This window comes from Neurospora crassa, linkage group V, assembly GCF_000182925.2.
Source record: "Neurospora crassa OR74A linkage group V, whole genome shotgun sequence".
NCBI classification, from domain to species: domain Eukaryota; kingdom Fungi; phylum Ascomycota; class Sordariomycetes; order Sordariales; family Sordariaceae; genus Neurospora; species Neurospora crassa.
The window spans coordinates 4,958,100-4,984,517 of NC_026505.1; the positions used below are offsets into that span (position 1 = coordinate 4,958,100).

Genomic DNA, 26,418 nt, shown 5'->3' on the forward strand with positions numbered 1-26,418 from the left:
TGTCTTACCATCCCATCTGGTTCCTGCGTCTTGACAAGCGGGAGGTTGCATGTGGATGTTACACCTGTTTGTGTCGAGGACACACTATGTACTCGGTTCTTGGGTGTTAGCTGATCTTTTACTATCTCTACTCTTCGAAAGACCTGAACCGACAAGTTGTGATGCTTGTGTGTCTCGGCTGGTATGTATGTTTGCGGACAAAAGTCTTGGTGGCAAGTCGAAGTAAATCTGGCCGGAATTTCGAGAAGGCGGTTGGACGAAAGACGTTTGTTTCGGGATGGAGTGCCATGTTTGAGCTTGAACGCGGAAAGAGGCAACTGAACTCCGTCGTTCCCTTGAGCTCCAGAAGCATTACTAGTACCTCTACCTGTCAAGCGATTCAGATCTCGGAGGGAACGTTTTCTCCCTCTCCCTCGAGCGTTCCTTCCTTCTCCTCTTTGCTGCCTTGCAACATTTGACCCAAGGTTTCTCACACCCGACTCAGGCCAAATCTCTCACTCACCTACACCTCAACAAATCGACCTAGTCCTGATATTCACGTTACCTGGTACTATAACGACTTTTGGTTTTCTCTCGAGTCTAGATAGATACTTTCAACACAAACCGCACCTACTCTGAGCTCAAACGAACAATCTCAACAACCTCACCCGACTCCAGGCCAACCATCTACCATCCATCCTACCTTCCATCCTCAAAAATGGCCCCCTCAATCCTCGAAACCCTCGCCCTCCTTCTCTCAGCGTCCGCCGCCTTCCTCACCACCGGCGCCGGCGCCAACCCTCTCCCCAATCCCAGCTCTAACTCAGGCGCAAAGGCCAAGAGCTGCGTCAATGGTCCCCCCGCCACCGATTCCTCGCCCGGCAGCCTGCCCATCGCCGACTACTCGCTCGTCGCGCCCGCCGCGAACCTCAACTGGACTTCCTACACGGTCAAGAAGAGCTGGTGGGATAAACACTTTCTGAGTGGACCGCATGTATGTCATCATCATTCCCTTGAGTCAAGATAAAGGAGAGAGAAAAGGGAGGGTTATAGAGTGTGGATGGGAGTAAACGATGGTGATGTGAACGGTGAAGTGAAAGGAAAGTGAGCTGACAAACATGGATCAAATCCAAAACAGTACATGCCCTACACCCACCGCACCGACCCCTACGGCGCATTCAAGTGCCAGTACACTTGCAACGCGGCGGGTGATAAATGCAAGAGCTACTTTTTGTGGTACAGTACGTCATGTCCTATCTACTCCTCCTTTAGATACTATATTCCTCGTTGAACAGAAATGGCTGGCTGACATGGCTCAAAAAGCGGACATCAACAACGCAAACGAGCATATCAACTGCGTGCTGTTTGATGATATGTAAGCCACCTTTTCGCTGACCCGTCCCTTTGCCTTCATGCCTGCTTGAAGACACTGACATGATATCAAAACGGCAGCATCGACCCGTCCATCTTTGTCCTGGGCGGCAACAGCACTATCGGTGCGGGTGGTTACGACAGACGGTGCCAGAGCTCTACGGCCTAGAGGTCCATTCGACCGTTGAAGTACTTCGGATATTTTTGGGCGGCAGGGGAGCATAGAGGTCCTTACAAGCCTGGAGGCGCGCCAAACCTTGATACGTAAAAAGGAATTGAGGTGCTTTGGTCCTAGTCGACGAGTGATGAATCGAGTGATCTTAGGGTAATAGGATTTCTCCTACATATTCGGTCTTGTTCGGTGGCCCATCTGGATGATGAGCAGTTTGACTGGCTGATGGATGGGAATTCCTGCCCATAGTTTCGGTTCTCATCAAAATTGAACTCCTTACACACTCCTTCGTTGGAGTTTCGGATTTCACTGATGTGTAAACTACATGTGATGATATCCTATGATAATCCTATCAACAGCAACCCAGTGTAAAGCTCACTAGAACAACGACCTAACGCCTGAAAACCCACCGTAATGCCAAATTTGATCATGTTTCATAGTCCCAAACTCCTGATAGACATGCATCCGAAAAAACCAACCAAGCAAGCCACCTGTCGTACGAATCCTGAAAATCGCTCCTGCCATGATGTGCAACGTCCGAGTAAATCAAAAATACTCGAACGGCGTGTAGAACTCCTCGGTTTCAGACATCCGGTCCTCATCCATCTGATCGGCTCCCATCAAGCCCTCGTCCATTCGCTCTGCTGCTCCTGCTTCCTGGATAACCGCGCCCTCAGCGTTACCAACACCAAGGGAACAAGACCTCTAATCCTCATCCATCCGATCCGCTCCTTCCTCCTCCTTCTTAATCACACCACCTGCACCAAGCGGCCCCACACCAGCAGCAGGAACTCCTTTCTCCTTCACCACTCTCTCCGCATGCTCCCTCGCCCTCAGCCACAGCTCCCGTTCCATATCCCTCTCCACGGTATCAATCGCCATATTCATCCTCCCTACATCCAGATTCCCATACCTCCCCACACCGTCCGGGTCCAGTCGTGCCACCACGGGCCGCACCCACTTGGCGCCGCGGTGCGTCTCGATCTTGGCTGGGCGCGTGAGTTCGCCGGGGTTTTTGGGTGCAGAAGCGGCCGCGTAACCGCCGGGTTTGTTGGAAGCACTGGGTTCGCCTGGACCGCCGGTACCGTCGTCGTCGGGGTTGTTGGGGTTGGAGTTGGAGGAGGAAGAGCGGAGGTTGATGATGCCTGCTTCTTCCATGGCGTAGATTTGTCGACGGAGTTGCTTGTCGACGCGGTCGAGGGTGGAGAGGAAGGTGGATTGGATTTGGGTGAAGCGGGTTGTAGCGTCTTCTTGGTCTTGTTCTTCTTGTTGTTGTTTTTGTTGTTCGGCTTCGGTTTGGTTCTGGGTGTCGGATGATGTGGGTGGTGGGGAGGCGAGGCAGCGGAGGGCGTTGGAGGTTAGTTCGAGAAGGGAGACGATGTCCTTTTTTTTTTTTGGAGAGGAGGAGGTTAGTTGGAGGAATATGGAAATGGTGGAAGGAGGTAACGTACATTGTCGATGTTGCTGAGTTGCTGAATGTGCTCGGCGGTTGTAAAGGGTTCGTGGATGTCGATGTCCATTTGGGATTGGAGCTGTAGTTGCCCTTGGGGTTGGGCGTTGTTATCCATGCTGATGTGAAGTTGTCGAATCGATGGGCTGATGCTTATGCGTATGGAATTATCGGTAGATATATATTGTAGTGAGTCCAATTGGGTGGTTTGTGATTTTATGTCGCTGCTGTCAACTTCTTGATGCGCCTGTTGGTGGTTTGGTTGTGTTTTGTATTTTCGGGACAAGGAGGCTGAAGAGGTTCTGGAAGCTCCCCCACCTGTCAATTGAGTTAAGGTTGGGTGCTGAATGGCCGGTGTGGACCTTGACGGACAACATGAACGAAACGTGGGGTAAATTCCGGGACCTGCAAGTGCCAAGGTCCAGCGTGCCTGCAGCAAAGCACGGATCAGGCGCTAGACAGACGCGCTAAATGGTCCACTGTTCGACTGTTCGCGACGTCCTCGCTCGGCAAATGCCGTCCTTCCACTTCCACTTGGACGGGCACTGACCTGGACCTCGTCATCTCCGTCTTTTCTTGAGCCTCATTATCAATCTCGCCCTTTCCCGTAAAACAGACGCTATCATTATACAGGCAGCCAAGATCGTTCTCGAAGTCAGAGTATACCCATTACGAACGAACTATATAGCACCGGATTCACAGGAGCTGGATCAAGACTCTACCATCATCTGCCACACGCGTCGACGTCCTCCTCATCCTTTACCACCCACTTACTAAGAAAGCCACATCGATACAACAAGAACCATACACGCCACCGGAGTCATTGAGGCTCGATTTTGCACCTGTTGTATAGACAAAGCATACGATATACGTAGCCGTTCGAGAAAAAGGCATCTCACACATCATGTCCAATCCCCCACCAGCAAACACCGGCCAGGCGCCGGGAGGGGCCACATATGGCGGTGGCCAACAACATCAACAACCTCAGTCTACTACTGGTGGTGCGCCAACGACGGGAGGCACAGGAGGAACAGGAGCTGCAGGGACGACCTCGACGAGCAGTACGGCGCCCACACCTCAGAATTTGAATCAGATAGTGAGTCCTTGTTGAGTGTTTGATTCCACCTGCCCCATGTTTTACCTATCAATGTTTTATAGCCTTGTTCAAGATGTACCAGCTCATGGAATTTCTATGAGCTTCATCTCTCCTCGCTTCCTTCTGCCCCTCCTCTTTCTACAGAACCTCTACATGTACAAGTACAAGTCATGAACTTTCCCAACCATCACCGTATTTCTTTTTGTTTTTTTGTTTCTTCATAATGGGCAGGCACACGGCATGTTGGCCGGCCGTGCCTTGGCGCTCATTCATATTCATGGGGCTTCCCATAAAGTTCATTTCAGATTCACTTCAGATTTCGTTCACCAGCACACCCGTCTAGTAACTCTAAGTTGCCTGGTTTACGTTTTTTCTCCTTCGTTACTACTACAGAATCAAGCTCATTATCATCGTCACATCACAACACAACACATCATCTCTTTTCGCTTTCCCCTGCCCTCAACATTTTGGTAACTTGCGGTAACGAGAAAACATTACGTCTATCCATATCTAATCATGACTCCACGATTTGCCCATCACTCGCCTCCTCCACATTCGCCTCTCCGCTTTTCTCATCTGCCGACCCAAGCTGTGATGGAGCTCTATCGTGTTAAACATCCAACTAACGACGCACAGGTTACGGATTACCTTAAGAAGAAAGGGTTCACCAAGACCGAAGCCGTTTTCCGTCAAGAAACAGCCCACCTCGGGCCTGACGGCAGGCCCGCGCAGCGTAACGAGGAGAACGGACCGCGAAAGTACTTAAAGGCGTTCATCTTGCTCCGAGATTGGATCGAGAATAATTTGGACATCTACAAGGTAAGAGACGACGAAGGCGAGCATCCAAATGATCCGTGGCAGTGATGCTGACAAGCAATAGTTCGAGCTAAGGAAGCTCTTGTGGCCTGTCTTCGTTTACTCCTACATCGAGCTCGTTTCCACGGGGTATGTGGAAGAAGCAAAGCACTACCTGGCAACACTACGACCTCATTTTGACGCTGTCCATCGTGAGGCGTTAGACCTGTTTACGACTGTCACCCTTCCACAACATATTCGCGAAAACCAAACAATCAAACTCTACCGAGAGAACAAGTATCGAATCCCGCTCAACCAGTCACTTTCTGGCAACCTCTTCCACTTTCTCGAGCGCGAGGCGGATGCTGGCGGCTCAACAATCACATTTATCCTCCAAACCTTCTGCCAGGTAGACGTCAGCGCAAGGGGGCCCATTGAGCCATTCAGCTTTGAGGCTATCTACCGACGAGCTCATAATCTAGATCTTGATGAGATTGACCAGCTCGAAGGCATTCCTGGTGTTTTCACCGGTGTTACAAACAGAGACGTTCTCGACTCATCAGCACCGCTGAAGCTCGGCCCTCTTCCAATGGAACCTGAATTGCGAGAAGACGTACGCGCAGAACTTGAGGACGAGGACCAGCGACATCCACCTGTAGAGGGCAGGTCTACACTCGTGGAGGAGTTCGACCAGCGGATCAAGCGAGAAGAGAGTGCCGACGCTCCCTCGAGAACAGACCTCCCTCTTCCACCATCTCGAGCCAGGGACGTCGTAATGGAGATGCAAAAAGTTCGAGAAAATCGGGACCGGTTCAAGATAGAGGGTCGGACTGGCGGTGCGGGTGTTCCTGTCTCGGCCTGCATGTTCACGTTCCATAACAGCTTGGGGAGGTAAGTTTTCGCACATGTTCTTCGGTGCGGCTCTATCATGCTGACTATTTTCTTCTTAGCGTTTCATGTATGGACTTTTCCAACGATCACGAGCTCGTGGCTGTCGGAACTATGGACTCTTATATCCGCGTCTGGTCTATGAACGGAAAGCCATTAAGATCATCTGTAGCCAGCGAGAAGGATCTACAAGTCAACAACCGGAAGCTGATCGGCCACTCCGGTCCGGTCTACGGCGTGTCTTTCTCGGATTCCATTGCCAACCTGGACCGTAATGTCTTCCCGGAAGCCGACGGGGCCAAGCCTGATACGAGCACCAAGCTACTTGTATCATGCTCGGCGGACGGTCAAGTCCGCCTTTGGTCCCTCGACCACTGGGCATGTCTATGCATCTACAAGGCCCACGATGGTCCCGTCTTCCGCGTTCTTTGGGGTCCTCACGGCCATTACTTCGCGACTGGCGGCTGGGACAAGACCGTCCGCGTGTTCGCGCAAGATAGAGCCTCTGCACTGCGCATTATGGTCGGACATGATACGCCTATCTCAGCAATCGCGTGGCACCCGAACGGAACGTACATCTTCTCGGCATCCGACGACACCGACAAGTCCATCCGCATGTGGTCGGTAGTGACAGGCAATTGCGTCCGCATCTTCACGGGCCACACGGACTACATCAGCGCGCTGCAATGCGCGCCGAACGGAAAGATCCTCGCCAGCGCCGATACGGGTGGAAACATTTTCTTCTGGGATATTGCCAAGGGCGCGCGTATCAAGCGGTGCCGCGGCCACGGCAAGGGTGGTATTCCGTCACTAAGCTTCAGTGCCGAGTCGAACGTGCTCGTGTCAGGAGGCTTGGATGGCACCGTGAGGCTGTGGGACGTGGAGTTGCCGGCCGATCCCAGCAAGAGCAGCCAGCTTGCTATCACGAGTAGCGGTGCGGCGGTTGGAGGAGGCGCATCTGGTCAACAGGCGGATGGTGCCGCGAGTGGCGACAGTATCGCCGTGGCGTCTGGCGGAGGTCCCAACGGCAATTCGATTACCGTGGGTGGCACTGGTTCTGCGGCTACACCAGCAGCTGCTGCTAATGCTACCGGCAACACTGGCACCGCTAGCGGCAGCGCTAATGGCAGCAGTGGTGCGGTCACAGGGAAGAAGAAGGGCAAGGAGGTGCAGATCACACCTGATCAAATCAGCGCGTTCGCGACGAAGAAAACTCCTGTTTTGAAGGTGCAGTTTACAAGAATGAACCTGGTGGTTGCGGGCGGATGCTATGATCCTGAGCGTTAGGAGGTTCAGGATCAGCGGTCCTTGTAGGAACCCAGGGAGTCATGGCAATATTGGCAGGAAAGGTCTTGTTTTCCAACGTATATCAGGTTGTTTGGCCTTGATCAATGACGGTTGAAATGGGTCGCATGTACTCATGCGGTCGAAAGGTGTTGGCGATCCAGGAGTTCCGGTTCGCGAAAAAGGGTCCAAATGGTTGGGAATCATTAGTTCAGTGATACCTTCGAGCCGAGAAATTGTATTTAATAAAATCAAGCGAAGAACTCAGAAGTCAACAACAAACCTTAGCAGTTCCAGTGTTTTGTTTGAATAGCTTCACCCGCTGTTACTAGTAACCTGGAAGAGGTGGTGAAACGACGTCAATTGGCCCGAGCGCCCCGCAGCTGCTTTGGGCGACGGGGAGCTTGGCCGCTGACGATGCACCTGCCTAGGCGACCAGGTTAGCGCACTCCATTACAAGTTCCCATTCAACAGTCCACTCACCATCCATACCTACCTATACCCGTCTCTATGGTATACGTTCCTTGGAGCTTCCATACTACTAGTACCGGCCTTCATACCACTGCTGGTGATTTTGTGCGTCTTATTATCGTGTATATTCCTTGAATCCATCTTTCGGTTGAGAATCCTACAAGCAGGAGCTGCGCAATGGAGGATCCCTGGGCCGACAGCGCCATCGGCGGCGAGAGCAACAACAGCTCCTCTACAGTTCCCCAGTCCGATGACACGGCGCCCGCCGACAGCACCGCCGCCCCGTCCACATCGTCAACCCTGACGCCGTCAGCCAACACGAGCAGCAGCCGACCCTCGCGCCTGACACCCCGTCGCCTGGTCGCCCAACCAACCCGTCTCGAGGCCGTCAAGGACGATCCGCTTGGTCCTCTAGGTGCCAGCACCCCTACGGCCACTGACACCCCGCTTGCCCCCCCTCAGCCGCCTCTTAAGGAGCAGCTACCCTTGAGGACGACATTGTCCGGAGGTCCGAATCAGATCGGCAGCGGCGCCAGGAGGCCCGGCGGTGGACCCTCCGACCCGCACCGCATCGAGGAGGAGGAGCTATACAATGATAGTTCGAGCGGGCCAAGGCAGCCGCCGCCGGTACCGCCTGCCCTGCCAAGCCCGGTGCGCACGTCGATGCAGCCGAGCGTCAGTATAGAGCAGGCGGCGAACCCAACGTTCCATATCTCTGTCGGCGATCCGCACAAGGTTGGCGATTTGACTAGCAGTCATATAGTTTACTCTGTGAGGACAAAGGTACGGAACGTCGAGATACCCTCGTATTCCCCTATCTTTGGAACTACAGATGTGCTAACCACAACCGAACAACTTAAGACGACATCAAAAGCCTACAAGCAGCCCGAGTTTGAAGTCAAGCGGCGGTATCGCGATTTTCTATGGCTCTACAACACGCTACACGCCAACAACCCGGGCGTGGTGGTGCCTCCTCCGCCCGAGAAGCAGGCGGTGGGCCGGTTCGAAAGCAACTTTGTCGAGGCGCGACGCGCCGCTCTGGAAAAGATGCTTAACAAGACAGCCGCCCATCCGACGTTGCAGCACGATGCCGATCTCAAACTGTTCTTGGAGAGCGAGGCGTTCAACATCGATGTCAAGCACAAGGAGCGCAAGGAGCCACACTTGGGCGAGAGCAAGGGCGTGCTGAGCACGTTTGGTATCAGTGTTGGAAGCGGGAACAAGTTCGTGGAGCAGGATGATGTGAGTTGTGACTTCCTCCCTGGGGGTTGCGTGCTAAAGACAGTGCTAACGATGGATGCTTGTAGTGGTTCCATGATCGCAGAGTCTACCTTGATGCTCTCGAGAACCAACTCAAGGGCCTTCTGAAGGCCATGGACAGCATGGTCGCGCAGCGCAAAGCGATGGCGGAGGCTGCTGGCGAGTTCTCGGCCTCTCTCCATGCTCTCTCGACCGTGGAACTGTCGCCTACTCTCTCCGGCCCTCTCGACGCGCTCTCGGAGTTGCAGCTTACCATTAGAGATGTGTATGACCGCCAAGCCCAACAGGATGTGCTCACCTTCGGTATCATCATCGAAGAGTACATCCGTCTTATTGGCAGTGTCAAGCAGGCCTTCTCGCAGCGCCAGAAGGCGTTCTATAGCTGGCACAGCGCCGAATCAGAATTGCAGAAGCGAAAGGCTAGCCAGGACAAGCTCTTGAGGCAAGGCAAGAGTCAGCAGGACCGCCTGAACCAAGTTAATGCCGAGGTGGCGGATGCTGAACGCAAGGTGCATCAGGCGCGCTTGTTGTTTGAGGACATGGGCCGTCTGATGCGCGCTGAGCTGGACAGGTTCGAGAGGGAGAAGGTTGAGGACTTCAAGTCGGGTGTTGAGACCTTCTTGGAAAGTGCCGTTGAGGCTCAGAAGGAGGTATGTTTCCCCCTTGACACCAAAATGAAACGCAACTGTTTACTAACTTTCTTACTCAGTTGATCGAGAAGTGGGAGACCTTCCTCATGCAGCTCGATGCCGAGGACGACGAGACCGTGTTCTATCGTCCTCCGGTCGTCCAAGCGAACAAGCCTGCCGGTGACACGGCGGTGGATCGAGCTCGGGCGAGGATCGACGATGACTCCGATTAGGATCGTGGTCTTGTGGGAAATGACCAGTCGGCGAGGACCACTTCGCCATCGAACCTAACCGACCGCACGAACCAAGCAAAAAGGATTCCAGACTATAAGAAAGCGGATAGTGCATGGTCGTGGTTTTAGGAGAGGGCGAAGCTAGAACAGTCCCACAGACGGCCACAGAGACATAAATAACTCCTGGTCCGGGCGCCGCGCTTGGGAGGATAGTGACATTGCAGGAGCACCAGCCTGTTGTCGGGGCTAACAGAAAGACAGGAAGCATAGGAGTTAGCAGCCCCCGTATCCACCTTAGCACATGAATACAGATATAATGACGATGGTTTACAGAGCGATTGCAACACGTTGTGCATTGGAGTTCTTGAAGAAGCTTGTACTGTCCATGATAGGGATGCCGAGTGTATCGTACATAACATTTATTTGCTAGGAGCAAGCATATGATAACAAAACGGGATGGGCGCACTGAATATTCAAATTTTTGAAACCTCTTATCCATACACTTTCTGTGATACTCGGCCCCCACAAACGAGTCTTCCATTCCTCCTCCCAAATTCCATGTCTATTTGTACAGATCTGCCTTCCCGCGTCCTCGATGGCCTTGGCGCGGCACCTGATGATACACTACCCTCCGAAGTGATCAAGCAGCAGCAATGACCGGGCAAACATCCTCGTCCTCCGCGGCGGAACGGTCGATATAAAGATACAAGGTGAAGGGGTCCCAGGGGTCAGAAGGAATGGAAAGTGAACCACTTCCCACTCAGACGGCCAGGATGCCTTGGGCATCTTTCGGGGTTTCTTCGGGTGTCTTGAGTCTAAGATAACCTCAACGCCTCCCCCACAAACATTCCATCACCCACCGCCCAACAAATCACCCCCTCCATTTACTTCTTCTTGCCATAATGACGAGTTTCCTTGAAATTCAACCCAGGGTTCATGTTCTCCGTAGCATACCCACTGATCAAATCCGTCAAAGAGTCGAAGGGATCAGCCTCTTCAGCCTCAGCAGCCTTCTTGGCGGCCTCTTCCTCCTCCTTCTTCTTCTTAGCCAACAACGCCTCCTCAGCCGCCTTCTTGGCAGCCTTGCCACCAGGAACACCAGCACCACCACCAGCCGCAAGAGCAGCAGCAGCAGCAGCCTCCTCCTCCGGCGTCATCTTCGCATCCAGATCCCACCCGCGACCATATCTCTCGCGGAAGGCGGCCAGCTTACCGGCCTCGTCCAGCTCGACGTTCTTGAGCGACTTGTCGGAGGGTTGCCACAGCAGGTGGTTGCGGCTGTCCTTGGCGCTCTTGTACAGGGCCGTAGGCATGGTGGTGCGTACCGTGAAGGTGCTGCCGTCGGAGAGCTGGACCAGCTGGGTGAATTGGTAAGGGCGACGGTGGCGGGGGACAAAGGTTGCGTTACGGATTTGTTGACCTTGGGCACCGTGGGCGGTGCATGATGGCGGCGTTGGACGAGAGGCCGAGTAGGCGGTGTATGTGGTGGTGGAGGGGAGGGCCGAAGGGCGGCGGAGGAGGGTGGTGGGGAGTTTTGATGACATTTTTTGGCGGTTCTTGTTGTTTTGTTGTATTATAGGATAGGTATCTTCGTTTTTTTTTTGTATATGGGTTGTTGAGGTATGGTCCGTCGTCGTCGCCAGTGAAGTTAATCAGGCGTCGTGGTGATGGGCGAACCGCGGGCACGTCGGAGGACGGGAGAGAAAACGGTTCGTATCGGGGGTCGGGTCGTAGGGTGGACGGCGGCCGGAGGCGTGGAAACGGGATATCGAGATTCGCGCCGCGGGGACTCGGACTCGGGTGGTGGTGGTGGTCTGGCTGAAGCGCTGCTAGTCGCGGGACCGGGACGGGTGGGTGGATCAGCAGAGACAAAAATTGTTACGGCGGGCTATTTGGCCATCAAGCGCTATCGTTATCGGCCGGCAGGCACATCGATCTTAGGTATGGTGTACCTTGAAGTCCGGGGAAGGAACGAAGCGAGCTCTTTGGTCCCGCCCTGGCTTCTTGGAAACACCCGACCGCGGCTGCCCGGCGGGGCCGATCCCAGATAAGATGAGATCTTGTTAAGCGCATTTGCCTTGAAGCCAACCTGTCAGGGGCGTCAGGCGCGGTGTCCAGGGGCCCATGCCCGCTGAAGTGCGTCAGTGCCAGGGCCGAATTTTGGGTAGTGTCGGGGGATAGCTTGAGATAGCACCGAACGTTGGCACATGGAAGGAACTTTTGCGCGATTCATCTCTTGTCAACAACATCATCGCCAGCCTTCCAGAGACTGTCAATCTTTTTCAATTGGCTTTCCGCGAAGCCGCTAAATGGGTCTGAGATGAGCGGTCGCCGGGTCTTGGGCTTCACTGCCGAGCAAGCGCATATCTGCAATCGCAATGGCATCTACCCGGTGCAGTCACAGAAACCGTCAATCAGGATCATGACGGCAGCAGCACAATGGCGAGTTGCTGCTGGACAGCACGCCAGAACATATCAACTCTGTAAGTGCGCATGACATATACGAATTCGAAAAATTGATTTGATCTGACCCATGGCATCCGTACTTTGAAAAACAAACGAGCTTAGCTTAGACTAACTCATGAATCTACCCAACAGTTTGTCGAGCCATCCACACCAGTCACATCCATGCCCGAGAATGGACAATAACCGACCCCAAACCACCATCTCCCCCAAATCGACCACATCATCCACTCGGCCCCGCCCATAAGGAGCTCTCCCCGATCGCCGAACGAACCCGTTCCCTTATGCGCCTCTTCCCACATTCCGTTGTAGTATGCACCTCTACCGATACACATACGCATAGCCATTCCTTGCAGTCGCACAAGCCTCATAAGCCGACCATGCGCGGCATGACCATGTCCTCTCTCACCTGCCTCGGCCTTTCCCCCTCGCCCATTGTCAGCTTCAACATCAACCATTTGTCCCGGACACTGGACGCATTGCGCGCCAGCAGGCGGTTCAATATCCATATCCTTACAGATGACATCGCGGGCGCGGCGATTGCGGACTGGATGACCAGGGGAAACAGCGAAGGGCCAGAAAAGGTGTTCAGAGGGCTGGAGAGTGAATGCGGGTGTGTGGTTGCCAACCGTGAGGCGATGGATGTGCGTAGGGACGATGGAGAGGCACCCCTACTGGATGGGGACGGTGTGCTCTATATAATGAAGTGCAGGGTATTGGAGGAGCCTATGGCGGGCTTCGTCCCCGTCCGGGATCACGTTATTGTGCTGGGAGAGGTCGAGGAGATTGTCGAGGGGCTTGGCGTTAAGCGCGGTACAGAAGAAGGGGAAGAGGTGGACTCGTTGGATCCTGCTGAACTGGAGAAGTCCGAAGGAAAGGGTATAGACGGATCACAGTTCGGACTAGTGTATGCCGACAGAAGGTATAGACAGTTAGGGAACTGTATAGTGCCGCTGCATGGTCCAGTTAGGAGTACTCACGAGGACGAGCCTGTGAAGAACGCTAGTAGTAGGATTAGTACACTTCCCGAACTAACAAACTCTTAACCAAACAACCGAAACGCAAGTCAATGTGTGAACCAATACGGCATGGGCGGCCTGTACTCATCACTAGGGGCACTCGGAGGATTGCAAAGCAAGTAGGTAGGCAGCCAACGCGGTCTGTTTTATGCGAACGTTTCCTCCCTAAATATGACCCTCAAATAGTATCTGTCCAGCCCCAATCGCGACTCGAGAAGCGCTCAGGGCGAGTCAGCACCGGTAAGAGACATAACGCCGAAAATGATCTTCCATTGACCCGTTAATCCGCCTGTATCCCAGAGCTATAGATGCATTTGTAAGTGATCCATTTACTCGCCCTTCTGGACACCCTTGATACCGACGAGCTCGGTCTCGAAGATGAGGGTGGAGTTGGCGGGGATGATGCCACCGACGGCGCGGTTGCCGTAGGCGAGGTGAGGGGCGATAGTGAGCTTGCGCTTCTCGCCAATCTTCATGCCGAGGAGACCCTCATCCCAGCCCTTGATGACCTGGCCCTGGCCAACGGTGAAGTTGAGAGGCTCGCCACGGTCGTAGCTAGCGTCGAACTTCTTACCGCTGGTGAGGACACCCTTGTAGTGGACGTCGACGTTGTCGCCTATTGGGAGAGATTTAAGTCAGCACGTTTACTTCACACCTCAGGCGCTCGCTTGCTGGTTTGCGTAGTGCAAAGGGCTCAATGTAAGGCGCTCATAGTTCAGATATGTGCAATCAGGGCCAGATTCAGACGGTGCGTCAAGGCAGAAGCGGAAAATTGCACACCAGAGCTAGACCTAGCTCCAGGTACAACCGAGGTGGTTACACTTACCGCGACGGGTCTCACGGGTGCCCTGGCCCTCCTGCTGGACCTCGATCTGAAGACCGTCAAGCTGGGGAATAGTCATCTTGCTGGATGTGGTGGTGAAGTGGTGTTTTGGGTTTGTTTGAGGAGTGGTGTACGGGAGAGAGTTCAGAATCTTGGGCACAGAAAAGAGGAACGAGGGGCGGAGGAGGGAAAGACGAGGAGCGACGACCCTGAGGCGGTGGGGCGCAAGCTTTATCCCGTTCATGGCGTAATTAGATTGGTGAACCTGTTGAGTGGAAGGGGACGAAAGAGAGGGGCAGAACGAGCAAGGAGGGCAGGAGGCAAAGCGATCCTGCAGTGAGCCTTCCAAGCTGGGAACGGGAATCAGGGAATATGTACAGGGAGATCACTGAATGAATGCCAGAATCAGCACAGCGCGGGTCGGCACGTTTGTGTATAAGCAAACTAACTGCTGGAAAATGGAACCAACAGCGTTCTTTTCCGACCTCGAGGTTGCTTGACCTCGACCTCTTGAAACCTACCTCTAGGTAGAGGTATCCAGAGGTAATAAACCTCTCAAAGAGCTTACTTGTGTGGGTTGAAGCCCCACGCACGGAGCTCCCAACCGGACCGTCCTGGTTCACACATTATTAAGCTTTTACTCGCCGGACTCGACACCGATCAGACTGGAGAACCCCATCATCAACGGCTCAGAATGATCTCACAACTCTTCTTGCCAGCGCCTGTTGCCGTGGGGTCAGGGCTGCAGTGCTGCAGCTGCTGTGCAAGTAATGCAATGTGAGCTTGCCCTGCGTACCTGCCAGCCCGAGAGAGCTCGTCACGAACCATGGAGGGGCATTGAGGAGCAAGGGTTCTTCTTGGCATAACATTATGGGGCGCTGTGCAGGGCTCCCGTCATTCATATCTCCCTTCATCCGTTCAACCTGCATGGAGCTTGCACGTTGTGTTGCGCCTTCGACCACGCATGTTGATCGGGTCGGACCATGTTAATTAGGTACATGAGGGGAGAGCCGGTTAGAGAAGAGCTCGGATAACACTTTATCGGTTAAATATTCGACCGATGGATCTAAGCCGTGCCCTGGTGGTGGTGATGGTGGTGGTGGTTGTGAGAAGCCGTGCTACACTCTGGAGCTTTGTGCCGTCGATTATGATACAGGTCAAATGACGAGGGACGTGAGGATATTTTCTGGCTTCGCATTGGTTGATCTTTGGGTCGTTAAATCAGCATATCATTCAGCATCTTGCTAAAGGTAAGTCAATAAATAATCCTTGGGTGAGTGAGGTCCATGTTGAAGACCGAGCATAGTAGCCAGCTCAGTCTCGGGACCTAGAGGTCATTCCCTTGCCGAGATGTGACGATCCAAAACGAGAACAAAACAGCAAGCCCGGACAAAGAGACATCGACGCTGAGCATGCTACAAATGGGCATGGTGACTCGAGCATTGCTGATTAGAGCTTCGCAAAAGGGTCAGAAGACTGAAGTATCATAATAGTATGAAAAAGAGATAAAGAGACAACCGGGTAAAATGAGGACGCCAGCAGTCTATAAATGACCGGGCTCAGCAAGGCCACACCGCCAAGTGCTATAAAAGTTGGCGAAAAACATGTGTGGATTGAGACGACGTGATACGATCATACGAGGTCGACAAAGAGACGAACACCGAGTCCATCATGCCTGGCCGCGATGGCAGCGGTCGAGACCTCGCCGAATCCGATGAACTTCCCCATGCGCATACACTAGTGCAGAAAACCACAATCACAGAGGCTTCTTGAAACAGGCAGAATCTCAAACTCTGATCTCCAAATCTAGGTGGCTGGTTAATCGTGGACGACGGGTCGGGACGTTAGCACGCGCAGCACCGAGGGCACGTTGTCGACGGATCGTGGGGTGCCTCCCATCGTTCAGCCTTGCCATGACTACACACGACAAACAGGGGCCTCGAGGATTCTGGATCGTTCTGCCCATTGGCTGCCCAATCGCGGGATGCAGGAGGCATCCGTAGATCATGTTGATAGAATGGAGAAGGCTCCAGATGTGAAGGTTGCCCCTCCTGAACCCGGTGATTTGGAGTTGATTGGATATTTTACACCTGCCATCTCGACTCGCCTCCAGCTTTCTTTGGAAATCCAGAATCGTGGTGTAATTTCTGGAGTCATTTCAGTTCCCAATGCTGATTGGGGGGGGCAATGGCAACAATAGGGGAGCAACAGCTGAGGAATGCGGATGGAAGAGGGACCTGCCCCTCAGCGGAGCGATTTGGACGGGGTTCGAGCTGGGGTAGCTCCTGCAGCCTCTTGAGAGAAGCGCAAGGAAGCCAAGACGCGCTCTGCCTGCGGACCTCCAGCCAATCAAATACTGGAATTTGGCTATGTGGGGATAGCAAGCAACGGCCGCAAACGAATCAGAGGAAGGCCATGGAATTCTGGACGATAGAATCTCATCGAATTCTGTTGCTGGCAACAGCCAGGACCCAGGGGCCGGCCGCAAGAACATTTTAGATGCCACTGCTGCCCTCTTCCTCTCTCGCTCTTCCCTTCGTTCCCTCAGTCTTCCCAATCCAATCTCAACTTTCCTCTTTCCTCTCTCGACTCGTGCCTGCAGCAGTATCCTCTCTTTTTCTGGAGGAGCAGAACACTACTAGCGCTTTTTCTTTGCATCTCTTTTTGGTAGGTTCACCCGCTGCCCAGTGCCTCTCTTCTGGTATCTGGCCACTGCCCCTCCTTCCACTTCTCCCCCGCTTCAGCCTCGTCTTATACTCGCTCCTTCACTCCCCTCCGTCATCAATTATCAAGGACAACAACCTTCACCTGCTCGCTTTCGATTGCAGATAAACCATCGTGCACATATAAAGTCGCGGCACCTTCACAGGACGTGTACGCTAACAGACCCTGCTCTAGATACCCACACATTTCACCCACAAATCTGCCCAACATGGCGACCGCCGAGACTTTCGAGTTCCAGGCTGAGATCTCTCAGCTTCTCTCCCTCATCATCAACACTGTTTACTCCAACAAGGAGATCTTCCTTCGTGAGCTTATCTCCAACGCCTCCGATGCTCTCGACAAGATCCGCTATGAGTCCCTGTCGGACCCCAGCAAGCTGGACTCCTGCAAGGATCTCCGCATCGACATCATCCCCGACAAGGCGAACAAGACCCTCACCATCCGCGATACCGGTATCGGTATGACCAAGGCTGTAAGTTTGCCTCGAATCAATCTTGGCCTTGTGAAAGTGACGATGCGCTGACTGAATACGCTTAGGACCTCGTCAACAACCTTGGTACTATTGCCCGCTCCGGTACTAAGCAGTTCATGGAGGCCCTCACCGCTGGTGCCGATATCTCCATGATCGGTCAGTTCGGTGTTGGTTTCTACTCTGCCTACCTTGTTGCCGACAGAGTTACCGTCGTCTCCAAGCACAACGATGACGAGCAGTACATCTGGGAGTCTTCGGCTGGTGGTACCTTCACCATCAGACCTGACACCGAGGGCGAGCCCCTTGGCCGCGGTACCAAGATCATCCTCCACCTCAAGGAGGAGCAGCTTGACTACCTCAACGAGAGCAGAATCAAGGAGGTCGTCAAGAAGCACTCCGAGTTTATCTCCTACCCCATCTACCTTCACGTCCAGAAGGAGATCGAGAAGGAGATTCCTGACGAGGAGGCCGAGGAGGTAACCGAGGAGGGTGACGACAAGAAGCCCAAGATCGAGGAGGTTGATGAGGAGGAGGAGGAGAAGAAGAAGGAGAAGAAGGTCAAGAAGATCAAGGAGACCAAGATCGAGGAGGAGGAGCTCAACAAGCAGAAGCCCATCTGGACTCGCAACCCCCAGGACATCACCCAGGAGGAGTATGCTGCCTTCTACAAGTCCCTCTCCAACGACTGGGAGGACCACCTCGCTGTCAAGCACTTCTCCGTTGAGGGTCAGCTCGAGTTCCGCGCCATCCTCTTCGTTCCCAAGCGCGCTCCCTTCGACCTCTTCGAGACCAAGAAGACCAAGAGCAACATCAAGCTCTACGTCCGCCGCGTCTTCATCACCGACGATGCTACCGACCTCGTCCCCGAGTGGCTCAGCTTCATCAAGGGTGTTGTCGACTCTGAGGATCTCCCCCTCAACCTGTCTCGTGAGACTCTCCAGCAGAACAAGATCATGAAGGTCATCAAGAAGAACATCGTCAAGAAGTCCATCGAGCTCTTCAACGAGATTGCTGAGGACAAGGAGCAGTTCGACAAGTTCTACTCTGCCTTCTCCAAGAACATCAAGCTTGGTATCCACGAGGATGCCCAGAACCGCAGCGCCCTTGCCAAGCTCCTCCGCTTCCACTCCACCAAGTCTGGTGACGAGATGACCTCTCTCTCCGACTACGTTGCTCGCATGCCCGAGCACCAGAAGAACATCTACTACATCACTGGCGAGTCCATCAAGGCCGTCTCCAAGTCTCCCTTCCTTGACGCCCTCAAGGAGAAGGGCTTCGAGGTTCTCTTCCTTGTCGACCCCATTGATGAGTACGCCATGACTCAGCTCAAGGAGTTCGAGGGCAAGAAGCTTGTCGACATCACCAAGGACTTCGAGCTCGAGGAAACCGAGGAGGAGAAGAAGCAGCGTGAGCAGGAGGAGAAGGAGTACGAGGATCTCTGCAAGGCCCTCAAGAACATTCTCGGTGACAAGGTCGAGAAGGTCGTCGTCTCTCACAAGCTCGTCGGCTCTCCTTGCGCCATCCGTACTGGCCAGTTCGGCTGGTCCGCCAACATGGAGCGTATCATGAAGGCCCAGGCCCTCCGTGACACCTCCATGTCTAGCTACATGTCTTCCAAGAAGACCTTCGAGATCTCGCCCAAGAGCCCCATCATCAAGGAGCTCAAGAAGAAGGTTGAGACTGATGGCGAGAACGACAAGACTGTCAAGTCCATCGTCCAGCTCCTCTATGAGACCTCTCTTCTCGTCTCCGGCTTCACCATCGATGAGCCCGCCAGCTTCGCCGAGCGCATCCACAAGCTCGTCTCCCTCGGCCTCAACCTCGATGAGGAGCCTGAGGCTGCTGCCGATGCCCCTGCTGCCGCTGAGGGTACTCCCGCCGCCGAGACTGGCGACTCCGCCATGGAGGAGGTTGACTAAACGATTTCATGATTACAAAAGCTTAATGAAAAAGGTTTTGGGACGGAGTTTGGGTTTTCGTTTTACTGACGGGCATTTTGTTACCCTTCTGCATCTTTTGCCTTTTCCATAATTTTCAGATTCCCCGGCTCTGTACTTTAGTCTATGACAACACATGGTTTGGTCTGGTCTTGAGGTAGAGCATGAATGCAATGGATGAGAAACAAGCAACTTGAAGTAGTGAAATGTGACATGGTCGTGAAACTGTGTATGCAGTGAACATTGCGACTTCTGGTGTAAAGGTGTGGAAGTCTTATGATATTTTGAAGCTACAAGGTACGGTACAGACCTATACTGACCCATCTACCTGAGGCTGCGTTTGACAGAACGACAATTTAGCAAGAAATTTACATTTCTTCAACATCTCTCTCATTTGAACACTGGATTCGTGCCTGTTGCTACCAAGCATCTCCAGTGAGTGGGGTGCTTTGACTGATGAAGGAGAAAAGGGCACAAAGGGGGAAAAGATGTTATGTCGTCCGACGGGTGTACCAAAGCGATGTGATGGTCACGGGGTGGGTTATGCCTCGCAAAAAACAGAGAGGACACCAAATTAGGGCCTGTAAAGAAAGTCAGAGTCGGTGAGATCGTTGACAACCACGCTCGCGTCTATAGCGCACGAGGGAGGGTAAACGAGACTTCACTTCAGTAAAGAAAAGTTGACGATAGGATGAGAACCCGACACCGACCACTTGAAACTCAATGCGGACGGCTGCGACTGTCATAAGATTAAGAAAGGCTTATTTGAGGCTTTTTCAGTGTATCACGTATGTAGGTATATCCCAATATCCTCCGTCAGTTACTGTGCGATGAGTGCAGTCGACGAAGCATCACCAGCTCAGGTAGAGAGGTAGAAATTGCCATCCATTTCTATCTATGTATGCTAGGTAGGTAGGTACATCCAATACGCAGCTAGTTGTTCATCTCCATTTATATATAGCTGTGCATCAAAACTATCGTAGGCTGTTTGCAGGTTATTCTAGTTTGTTTGTTTGGTTATTTGTTTAACAACTCAGAGTAGAACTTGTGCATATAAGTGTTGTGGCCTGTAGTTATATAATTGCGATGTTGGTGATGGTGTTGGTTTTGCTCCTGGTGATGGATACATGCGTAGTGATTGTAGTTTAGGAATCGATGGTTAGAGGTAGTTAGACTTACATCAGTTGCACACCACGGCAAGCTGACTGCCCATATAGGTTTTTGCCTCAAACAGAATAGATAACAATGGCCGTTTGGCGCAACGGTAGCGCGTTACTTTCCGGTGGTAAAGGCTCTGGGTTCGAGTCCCAGGATGGTCGACTTTAAATTTTTAGGTCTTTTTGTTTTTTTCAGAAACCATAATCTTCTCTTCTATAAGTATTGTTTTACATGTAGTTCCGCTTTCTTTCTTTTGGTTGGTTTTCGTTTTTTATTTCTTGCTTCTCACGGTGCAGTTCATGTTTTCTTGTAATGGTTGGTCGTATTATTTTCGAAGCTGAGGTGGATTAGTATATCTGGCTCACGTCGAATGGGATTGTGTGTAGCTTTAAAGGTGACATTCATCTGTTCGGAATGGGTTATGTGTATTTATTCCCCCTGGTGTGGATTGGGACGCCGCTGGGTGGCTTACTCGGAAAATGTGTAGCTCAGCTCATCGTGGATGGTCTAGCCGTGATAGATCTATCATTCATATTCCATGAGCGGAATGGATGTTAACCGGGCTTCACATGTTGATTCCCCATATCCTCATTTTGATAAGTTTGTTCGTGGCGAGCATCTATTTTGGATGAAAATGCAAAGATTTCAGCTCCCTTTCTTTGAGACTCTATCTTCCCTTTTTCTTATCATTGCATCGTGATAATCATAGCTTGGATCAAAAGAGACATAAGTACACAACGTAAACTTTTCTCATTTTCCGCTTATGCGATTCCTATATCATCCGTGGAAGTCTTCTCCATATAGTAGTCTGAGAGGTGTGAAAACGATGTGAGAATCTACTTCAGAACCCCCGTCTATATCCGATAGAACGAACTGCGCGGTTGTTTTTTCTTTTGTGTGACTTGATGCAAAGCCTGACCATTAAACACCGCTCCTCACTCGCCTCCATCCATATTGTCCGTCAACCTCCCTGTATAAACCGCTACCCATCGTGGCGGTTATGAGAAAAAGCAAATGCCAACCTTGTGTCCGTCCCAGTGTAGACCCACCAACCAACCCGCCTGTCCGGCACGCAAAACCGAAGAAATTCCACCAAACCCCTTTTCGTTATCTCATCATCAATAAAGAACAAGCTAAATGGGTTGTTGTGGTGGCTGAAGTATGAAGTAAAAGTGCAGAATCAAGAACCCCCATGGCTAAATAAAAAGACGAGCAAATGAAGAAAGAGGCTACTAACTCAGCCCTCAGAGTTTGTTGGAACAAAAAGAAAAACCTCCCCAAATATGCGAAGCACCTTTGAGTTGGCGATGAAATCAATGGGTGACCTCCTCTCCATCGTCCTCTTCCCTGAACTGGATTCCTCCCTCAACCTGGATGCCACCGCTGACCCACTCGGTCGCTGCAGCCTGAGTAAGTGGCCATCTGGTTCTCGCCCGTCTCAGCAGGCCCTCGACCACTTCCCTGGCACCCTGCAGGCCCTTAGCGCTGAACTTGGCGGGATCCGCCTCGTGCTTGCCCTCACCGTCCTCGCCGCTAGGGACGCCATATTCGATCCACCGCCACTCGACACGGGCAATCCGATGACTAGTCCGACTCCGCATGCGCATCTGCATGGCATAATCACCGGCTCCGGGGGGCGGGTCGAAAGGGAGCCTGCCCTCAAGAAGCGCGTAGAGAAGGACACCCAGCGACCAGGCGTCAGTAGCGCGGCCGTCGTAGGGTTGGCCCATGATGACTTCGGGGGCGGCATAGTCGTCCGAGCCGCATCTTGTTTCGAGCTTTTCGTCATCGGCGACACGGCGGGAGAGACCGAGATCAGTGAGGGTGATGACTGAGTAAGGGTAGGTTGCCCAATCGGTGGGTGTGCTGAGCTCCTCAGGTGTAAGATTGACAAGGACATCTGTAACATGTGATTAGACCTAGACAACACGGACTCATTGGTAATGCGACTCACTCTCCAATTTAATGTCCCTGTGCACAATCTTCTCCGAATGAAGATAGCTGACTGCACCGACCACCTCAGAAAAGATGCGGCGTAAAAGTGTCGGACTTAAAATGTCGCGATGACGACTGGCAATGTCGAAAAGGTCGCCACCGGGGCAGTAACTCAACACCAGAATGGCCCGCGTCATCTCAATGTTCCAAGCCTTGAGCTGAACCAGCGAAGGATGTTGCAGAACCCTCATGAGTTCCAATTCTCGTTTCAAGCTCATCTCGATCCTGTCCTCCGATGCCCCTCCACGGGGTCCATGCTCACAGACTTTGACGGCAACAAGACTGCGGCGGTCGTGATATGTCGGCTCGGGGGTGTGCATGCCGGTGCCGGATGAGCAGTCCTCGTCGTCCGATGGGGATATTTGACTTGTGGCGAGCATAACTCTGCTAAAGGTACCCTGGCCCAGCATCTTGATAGCGCGCCAGCGGCGCAGCTTCCGGTCGTGCTTTCCATAGGCCTCGAAATATTCGTGATAGGATTCTTTGTTGGGAAGTCCGAAAGCGGCAAGTGATGAGACGTCGTTGGCACTCATGGAAGCCTCGCTAGGTGGGGGTGTCGGCGGCTTCTCAATGGGGGGCGCAAGACCCCGCGCTTCGGACAAGTGGGGCTCCCGGCGCATGTGGCCGTCATATCCCGGTTCCACGTTTTTCAGCTCGGGCCGGACACGGGTTCCCGAGATGGTCGACATCCGCTTTGGAATATGCATCGGATCCGGAATGTACTCACTAATACTCCGGTTTCGTGTATGCGAGGCCGACGTTGACGGGGTGTGCAGATGCTCGCTATCGTTCGCGGCTCCGCTGCGACCGGACCCGAGCCCGGCGTATGACTTCTTCTTGGGGAGGACCATGGCCGCGGTAGCCTTCGAGCTCTCGGTGTTGGCCAAAGGTGCGTTGTCGACGGGATGGGATTCTGGTATTGTGTCGCGGGCTTTTTGATATCCTAGCTTCTTCCACGGACCTGGTGAATCACTGGGCAGTAAAGGTGATGGCAGGGGTGTGACATCGCCCATAGCCGCTATGACGGGACTGGGATAACAGGAGCTCGTTGCCGAGATAGGGCTGAAGGGATTTGGAAGACTGCCGGCTCTCAGACTTGGTGTTCGAGAAATCGGTCTGAGGGAAGAGGCGGAAGATTTGTGGTGCAGGGTCAAGGAAGGACGCGACGACCTTATAAGTGTGGGCGAAGAGGTCAAGGTTCCAAAGGTTGAGCTGTCGCCGGTTGCCGTGGCGAATGGGTTTACTATAGGATTTATCTCGGTCTGCAGTCGTAATCCGTGACCAGGCGGCGAGTGAAGGTTCTGGCGACCCCGCGGGGACGAGTGCAGGTTGCTGCTGTCCGCAGACGCACCAGGTCTCGGAGGGGTGGAAGCAGATGTAAAGCGCGGCAGGGTGGGTGAAGGAGCAATGGTATGAGACCGAAACTGGATTTGATCAAGGTTGCTGCAAAGCGTGCCGGCGCGTTCCCGCTTCGGTGTTGAGACGGATGTAGATCCGGCCGGGGTCTCGGCAGAGGTCAACTTGGGCGACGGTGGAGAGTCGAGGTTGAGGGCCGAGTTTTGGTGGACATTGTGCTCGTTGAGGAAGCCTGCGGCAGCTACAGCAGCTGCTGCGTCTTTCCGCGGCGCATCACCGTCGCCTTGTGCATAGGGAGCCTCCTGAAAGGAGGAGGAGGAGGAGGAAAGGGGAGGAGGAGAGGAGCAAAAATGCGAGTAGGAGTTTGTAGAGGACATTGTCGCTGGTACCTCTGTGCTTGGTAGGTAGTGCGGGTTGGTTGGTGGTGGTCCTCGTCTCGTCCGGGCCTGGTCCACGGGGTGGTCCTCTGGGATCCTCTGTTGTGGTGCTGGTCCTGGTATCTTTTTCTGCCCAGGTGATGCACTTGCGGTTGCGTCGGGTCAGCGCTGCGGATCCTGGAACGTCTTGACTGTCACTTGCATGCCCACGATCACGATCACGGCCACGTCCACGGCCACGTCCACGGTCGATATCCACACGGCAATTCAGGTACCCGCGGCTAGCTGGTACAGTGCTGTGTTATCGGGCCTCCCGTCCCTTTTGTATGAAAATGTCTTCCGGGGTTAGGCCTCCTTTTCCCAAGTAGTCGCAGTGATGTCGGTGATGGTGAAGGTAGGATCTGGGTGTAAGTGGAACCCCCGAGGCTAAAACGGCTCGATGAGTCTATGTCGAGGTACCTGGGTGAGCTAGGTTGGTGTAAGTGACCGAATGACTGGCCTATGGCAATTCGCTCCGCAGCAGGGTGCCTTTCGGTTGCCGGGTACCTACAAGAACAGCAAGATTGTTGAGGGTCGAGATGCAGCTGGAGGGATTTGGGGGGTGGAAATGCAAGAAGCTGGCGAATTGCAGGCCCGCGTGTGTCCTGGTCCTTCAAAGGGCGGGCCTTGTATGGATATGCAGTAGTGTGGTGTCGGGTTTGGGCTCCGCGCTATGATGCCAGTGCGCTGTAGGTAGGTAGGTACCTAGGTGGGTAGGTGATGAGAGCTTCCCTTCGGTTGCGCCCTGCTGTCTGGCGGCCTGCTGATAGCCCGGCTTTGTCCAGGTCAGTCTGACTGAGGTTTATCTCCTCCTCCCCCCAAACTGGCCGAATTGTCGGCGATGATTCGGCCCTCTGGACCAAAATCCGCCGATTCCAAAAGAGTACAAGCCCCAACCGCAGTGGAACGGCAATGCCCGGAGTGACGAGCCCGGCAAGGCTGTGTTATACCACGCTCCAGTCCTGAGTTCCGCCTGCAGGTATGTAGTAGGTAGTCCTGTAGGCCAAATAGGTTGGTAGATAGCGTCGTCACTTGATGTCGTAGGTTGATAGTGAAAGAGAGAAGCGTGGCTAGGTGCGCTGATGGTAATGATAATGTGATGTGACGACGGCTTAGACTCGCTCAGTTCACTCGGTCCAGGATTGAGAGACAAACGGGATTTGGGGTGTTGATCCCTTTTGTTCTGAGTCGACTCGTCCCCGGCCGTTGAACTTTTTTTTTTTTTTTTTTTTTTTTTTTTTTTTTTCTCTGTCTGTCTTCCGGGCTCTCCCCTTTCTGCTTTTTGCCGCTGTCGCAGACCCTTGTTGGTGTCGATTTCGGGGTTGGAAGTTTGATGCGCTTTCGCAAACCGCGACCTCCCGCTGGGGGGGCCTGCCACACCTGGATCACCCGGGTACCTACCTAGCCTGCTAATTCCAAGGTACCTCTAGTGTACCTGCACGCCAGGCTGGGGTATGTTGCCCAGGGTCGCGATGGAGCTTCCCAGGGACGTGAGGGACAGTCGGCACAGCGTGCAGCAGTGGCAGACTGTCGTCGCAGTACCAGTACACTAGGTATGGGTAGGCAGCAACGGGCTGGACTCGCCGGTGATGTAGGTACCTAGGCAGTACCTGTAGGCACCTCCACCTATCGAGGCAACTGCGGTGAAGCTGACAAGGAACCTAGGAATGGAAGGTATCGCGACTTCTTCTTCGCGTGGTGTCGGTGACTCCTCGATCTCGACTGTGTCGCCGCGCGCGGGGTGGGTAAGAGGCAGTGGGTGGAGGTAACGTTGACGTCGATCCGAAAACAACCAAATCCCAGTGGAACATGCCGTCAGGTGATAGCGTGATGAAGACCAGAATAGCCAGCGTCTGGAAATTGAACATTGCCTGGAAAACCACCATGGCCCACGGCGCTCATATCCCAAAGCACGGGTCCCGCGCCAGTATTGCTGCTTTAGTATGCCAGGTGACCATTGTCACGTCCTCTCTGTTTAATTTCCAACGACGACGGCGGCTTATTACCTCTAGGGATTGACATTGCATCATGGTTGCTGTGCCGGTGGACCACCAACACAGAACAAAGAGACTCATCGACATCTCGACGAATCCGACCAGACTGAAAATGATGTTATTTTACCCGAGACACGTTTGGCAGGTCCTACTAGACAGAATCGATCGAAAGATGGCCGGAATGGAAATGAGTGTTCCCTTGTTCAGGAAAATAGTCTGGCGATACCTTCCGTTTCCAGGGATTGTCAATTGGGTGCTGGGGGTGGGGGGTGGAGTTCCACCGGGGCTTCGGTCATCTTGCAATATCACACAAATCCATTCAGTTGTCCATCACCAAGTAAATCTTTGTGTTGTAGCACACCTGCCCGGCAACGAACGGAAATCGGTAATGCTGATTATTTTGGTGTATGGGTTTTCAGTTATTGTTACACAT

General features: G+C 53.3%; 9 protein-coding genes and 1 non-coding gene across 10 annotated transcripts; 6 read left to right on the plus strand and 4 right to left on the minus strand.

Annotated features, from left to right (window-relative positions):
* Positions 1 to 520: 520 nt before the first annotated feature.
* Positions 521 to 1,830, plus strand: NCU04134 (hypothetical protein). Its single transcript, XM_956197.2, has 4 exons — positions 521 to 973; positions 1,118 to 1,220; positions 1,303 to 1,354; positions 1,432 to 1,830. Exons 1-4 carry the CDS (start codon positions 698 to 700, stop codon positions 1,517 to 1,519), a joined length of 519 nt encoding a protein of 172 aa, XP_961290.2. The 5' UTR covers positions 521 to 697; the 3' UTR covers positions 1,520 to 1,830.
* On the minus strand, positions 1,485 to 3,292 carry NCU04135 (hypothetical protein). Its single transcript, XM_956198.3, has 2 exons — positions 2,974 to 3,292; positions 1,485 to 2,905 (listed from the first exon to the last, which is right to left on the minus strand). Exons 1-2 carry the CDS (start codon positions 3,088 to 3,090, stop codon positions 2,228 to 2,230), a joined length of 795 nt encoding a protein of 264 aa, XP_961291.1. The 5' UTR covers positions 3,091 to 3,292; the 3' UTR covers positions 1,485 to 2,227.
* A 202-nt stretch (positions 3,293 to 3,494) lies between these two features.
* On the plus strand, positions 3,495 to 7,334 carry NCU04136 (transcription initiation factor TFIID subunit). Its single transcript, XM_956199.3, has 4 exons — positions 3,495 to 4,068; positions 4,705 to 4,887; positions 4,949 to 5,754; positions 5,814 to 7,334. Exons 1-4 carry the CDS (start codon positions 3,877 to 3,879, stop codon positions 7,036 to 7,038), a joined length of 2,406 nt encoding a protein of 801 aa, XP_961292.3. The 5' UTR covers positions 3,495 to 3,876; the 3' UTR covers positions 7,039 to 7,334.
* Positions 7,335 to 7,495: 161 nt separating this feature from the next.
* Positions 7,496 to 11,163, plus strand: NCU04137 (vacuolar protein sorting-associated protein Vps5). The gene is made up of 4 exons (XM_956200.3): positions 7,496 to 8,289; positions 8,368 to 8,748; positions 8,814 to 9,416; positions 9,476 to 11,163. Exons 1-4 carry the CDS (start codon positions 7,684 to 7,686, stop codon positions 9,626 to 9,628), a joined length of 1,743 nt encoding a protein of 580 aa, XP_961293.2. The 5' UTR covers positions 7,496 to 7,683; the 3' UTR covers positions 9,629 to 11,163.
* Positions 9,964 to 11,477, minus strand: NCU04138 (hypothetical protein). The gene has a single exon (XM_956201.2). It carries the CDS (start codon positions 11,170 to 11,172, stop codon positions 10,513 to 10,515), a length of 660 nt encoding a protein of 219 aa, XP_961294.1. The 5' UTR covers positions 11,173 to 11,477; the 3' UTR covers positions 9,964 to 10,512.
* A 244-nt stretch (positions 11,478 to 11,721) lies between these two features.
* Positions 11,722 to 13,150, plus strand: NCU04139 (hypothetical protein). Its single transcript, XM_956202.2, has 2 exons — positions 11,722 to 12,111; positions 12,227 to 13,150. The coding sequence occupies exons 1-2, from the start codon at positions 11,949 to 11,951 to the stop codon at positions 13,135 to 13,137; spliced, it is 1,074 nt and encodes a 357-aa protein (XP_961295.2). The 5' UTR covers positions 11,722 to 11,948; the 3' UTR covers positions 13,138 to 13,150.
* Positions 12,462 to 14,518, minus strand: fkr-2 (FK506 resistant-2). The gene is made up of 2 exons (XM_956203.3): positions 13,937 to 14,518; positions 12,462 to 13,726 (listed from the first exon to the last, which is right to left on the minus strand). Exons 1-2 carry the CDS (start codon positions 14,175 to 14,177, stop codon positions 13,440 to 13,442), a joined length of 528 nt encoding a protein of 175 aa, XP_961296.2. The 5' UTR covers positions 14,178 to 14,518; the 3' UTR covers positions 12,462 to 13,439.
* Positions 14,519 to 16,397: 1,879 nt separating this feature from the next.
* On the plus strand, positions 16,398 to 19,416 carry hsp80 (heat shock protein 80). The gene is made up of 3 exons (XM_956205.3): positions 16,398 to 16,600; positions 16,832 to 17,129; positions 17,195 to 19,416. The coding sequence occupies exons 2-3, from the start codon at positions 16,866 to 16,868 to the stop codon at positions 19,046 to 19,048; spliced, it is 2,118 nt and encodes a 705-aa protein (XP_961298.1). The 5' UTR covers positions 16,398 to 16,600; positions 16,832 to 16,865; the 3' UTR covers positions 19,049 to 19,416.
* Positions 19,417 to 20,313: 897 nt separating this feature from the next.
* Positions 20,314 to 20,385, plus strand: NCU15126. The gene has a single exon. It is a non-coding gene; the product is annotated as a tRNA-Arg (tRNA).
* Positions 20,386 to 20,881: 496 nt separating this feature from the next.
* stk-26 (serine/threonine protein kinase-26) lies at positions 20,882 to 24,722 on the minus strand. The gene is made up of 2 exons (XM_956206.2): positions 22,179 to 24,722; positions 20,882 to 22,124 (listed from the first exon to the last, which is right to left on the minus strand). Exons 1-2 carry the CDS (start codon positions 23,950 to 23,952, stop codon positions 21,538 to 21,540), a joined length of 2,361 nt encoding a protein of 786 aa, XP_961299.1. The 5' UTR covers positions 23,953 to 24,722; the 3' UTR covers positions 20,882 to 21,537.
* Positions 24,723 to 26,418: the final 1,696 nt, after the last annotated feature.

Coding starts and splice junctions, on each gene's coding strand:
- NCU04134 (XM_956197.2), top strand. CDS start 698: ATGGCCCCCTCAATCCTCGAAACCCTCGCCCTCCTTCTCTCAGCGTCC. Junction 1,221..1,302: donor GAGCTACTTTTTGTGGTACA/GTACGTCATGTC, acceptor TGGCTCAAAAAG/CGGACATCAACAACGCAAAC. Junction 1,355..1,431: donor TGCGTGCTGTTTGATGATAT/GTAAGCCACCTT, acceptor TCAAAACGGCAG/CATCGACCCGTCCATCTTTG.
- NCU04135 (XM_956198.3), bottom strand. CDS start 3,090: ATGGATAACAACGCCCAACCCCAAGGGCAACTACAGCTCCAATCCCAA. Junction 2,906..2,973: donor AACTCAGCAACATCGACAAT/GTACGTTACCTC, acceptor AAAAAAAAAAAG/GACATCGTCTCCCTTCTCGA.
- NCU04136 (XM_956199.3), top strand. CDS start 3,877: ATGTCCAATCCCCCACCAGCAAACACCGGCCAGGCGCCGGGAGGGGCC. Junction 4,069..4,704: donor CTCAGAATTTGAATCAGATA/GTGAGTCCTTGT, acceptor AACGACGCACAG/GTTACGGATTACCTTAAGAA. Junction 4,888..4,948: donor ATAATTTGGACATCTACAAG/GTAAGAGACGAC, acceptor GACAAGCAATAG/TTCGAGCTAAGGAAGCTCTT.
- NCU04137 (XM_956200.3), top strand. CDS start 7,684: ATGGAGGATCCCTGGGCCGACAGCGCCATCGGCGGCGAGAGCAACAAC. Junction 8,749..8,813: donor AGTTCGTGGAGCAGGATGAT/GTGAGTTGTGAC, acceptor GGATGCTTGTAG/TGGTTCCATGATCGCAGAGT. Junction 9,417..9,475: donor CCGTTGAGGCTCAGAAGGAG/GTATGTTTCCCC, acceptor TTTCTTACTCAG/TTGATCGAGAAGTGGGAGAC.
- NCU04138 (XM_956201.2), bottom strand. CDS start 11,172: ATGTCATCAAAACTCCCCACCACCCTCCTCCGCCGCCCTTCGGCCCTC.
- NCU04139 (XM_956202.2), top strand. CDS start 11,949: ATGAGCGGTCGCCGGGTCTTGGGCTTCACTGCCGAGCAAGCGCATATC. Junction 12,112..12,226: donor CGCCAGAACATATCAACTCT/GTAAGTGCGCAT, acceptor TCTACCCAACAG/TTTGTCGAGCCATCCACACC.
- fkr-2 (XM_956203.3), bottom strand. CDS start 14,177: ATGAACGGGATAAAGCTTGCGCCCCACCGCCTCAGGGTCGTCGCTCCT. Junction 13,727..13,936: donor CACCCGTGAGACCCGTCGCG/GTAAGTGTAACC, acceptor CTCTCCCAATAG/GCGACAACGTCGACGTCCAC.
- hsp80 (XM_956205.3), top strand. CDS start 16,866: ATGGCGACCGCCGAGACTTTCGAGTTCCAGGCTGAGATCTCTCAGCTT. Junction 17,130..17,194: donor GTATCGGTATGACCAAGGCT/GTAAGTTTGCCT, acceptor GAATACGCTTAG/GACCTCGTCAACAACCTTGG.
- stk-26 (XM_956206.2), bottom strand. CDS start 23,952: ATGTCCTCTACAAACTCCTACTCGCATTTTTGCTCCTCTCCTCCTCCC. Junction 22,125..22,178: donor CAGGGACATTAAATTGGAGA/GTGAGTCGCATT, acceptor CACATGTTACAG/ATGTCCTTGTCAATCTTACA.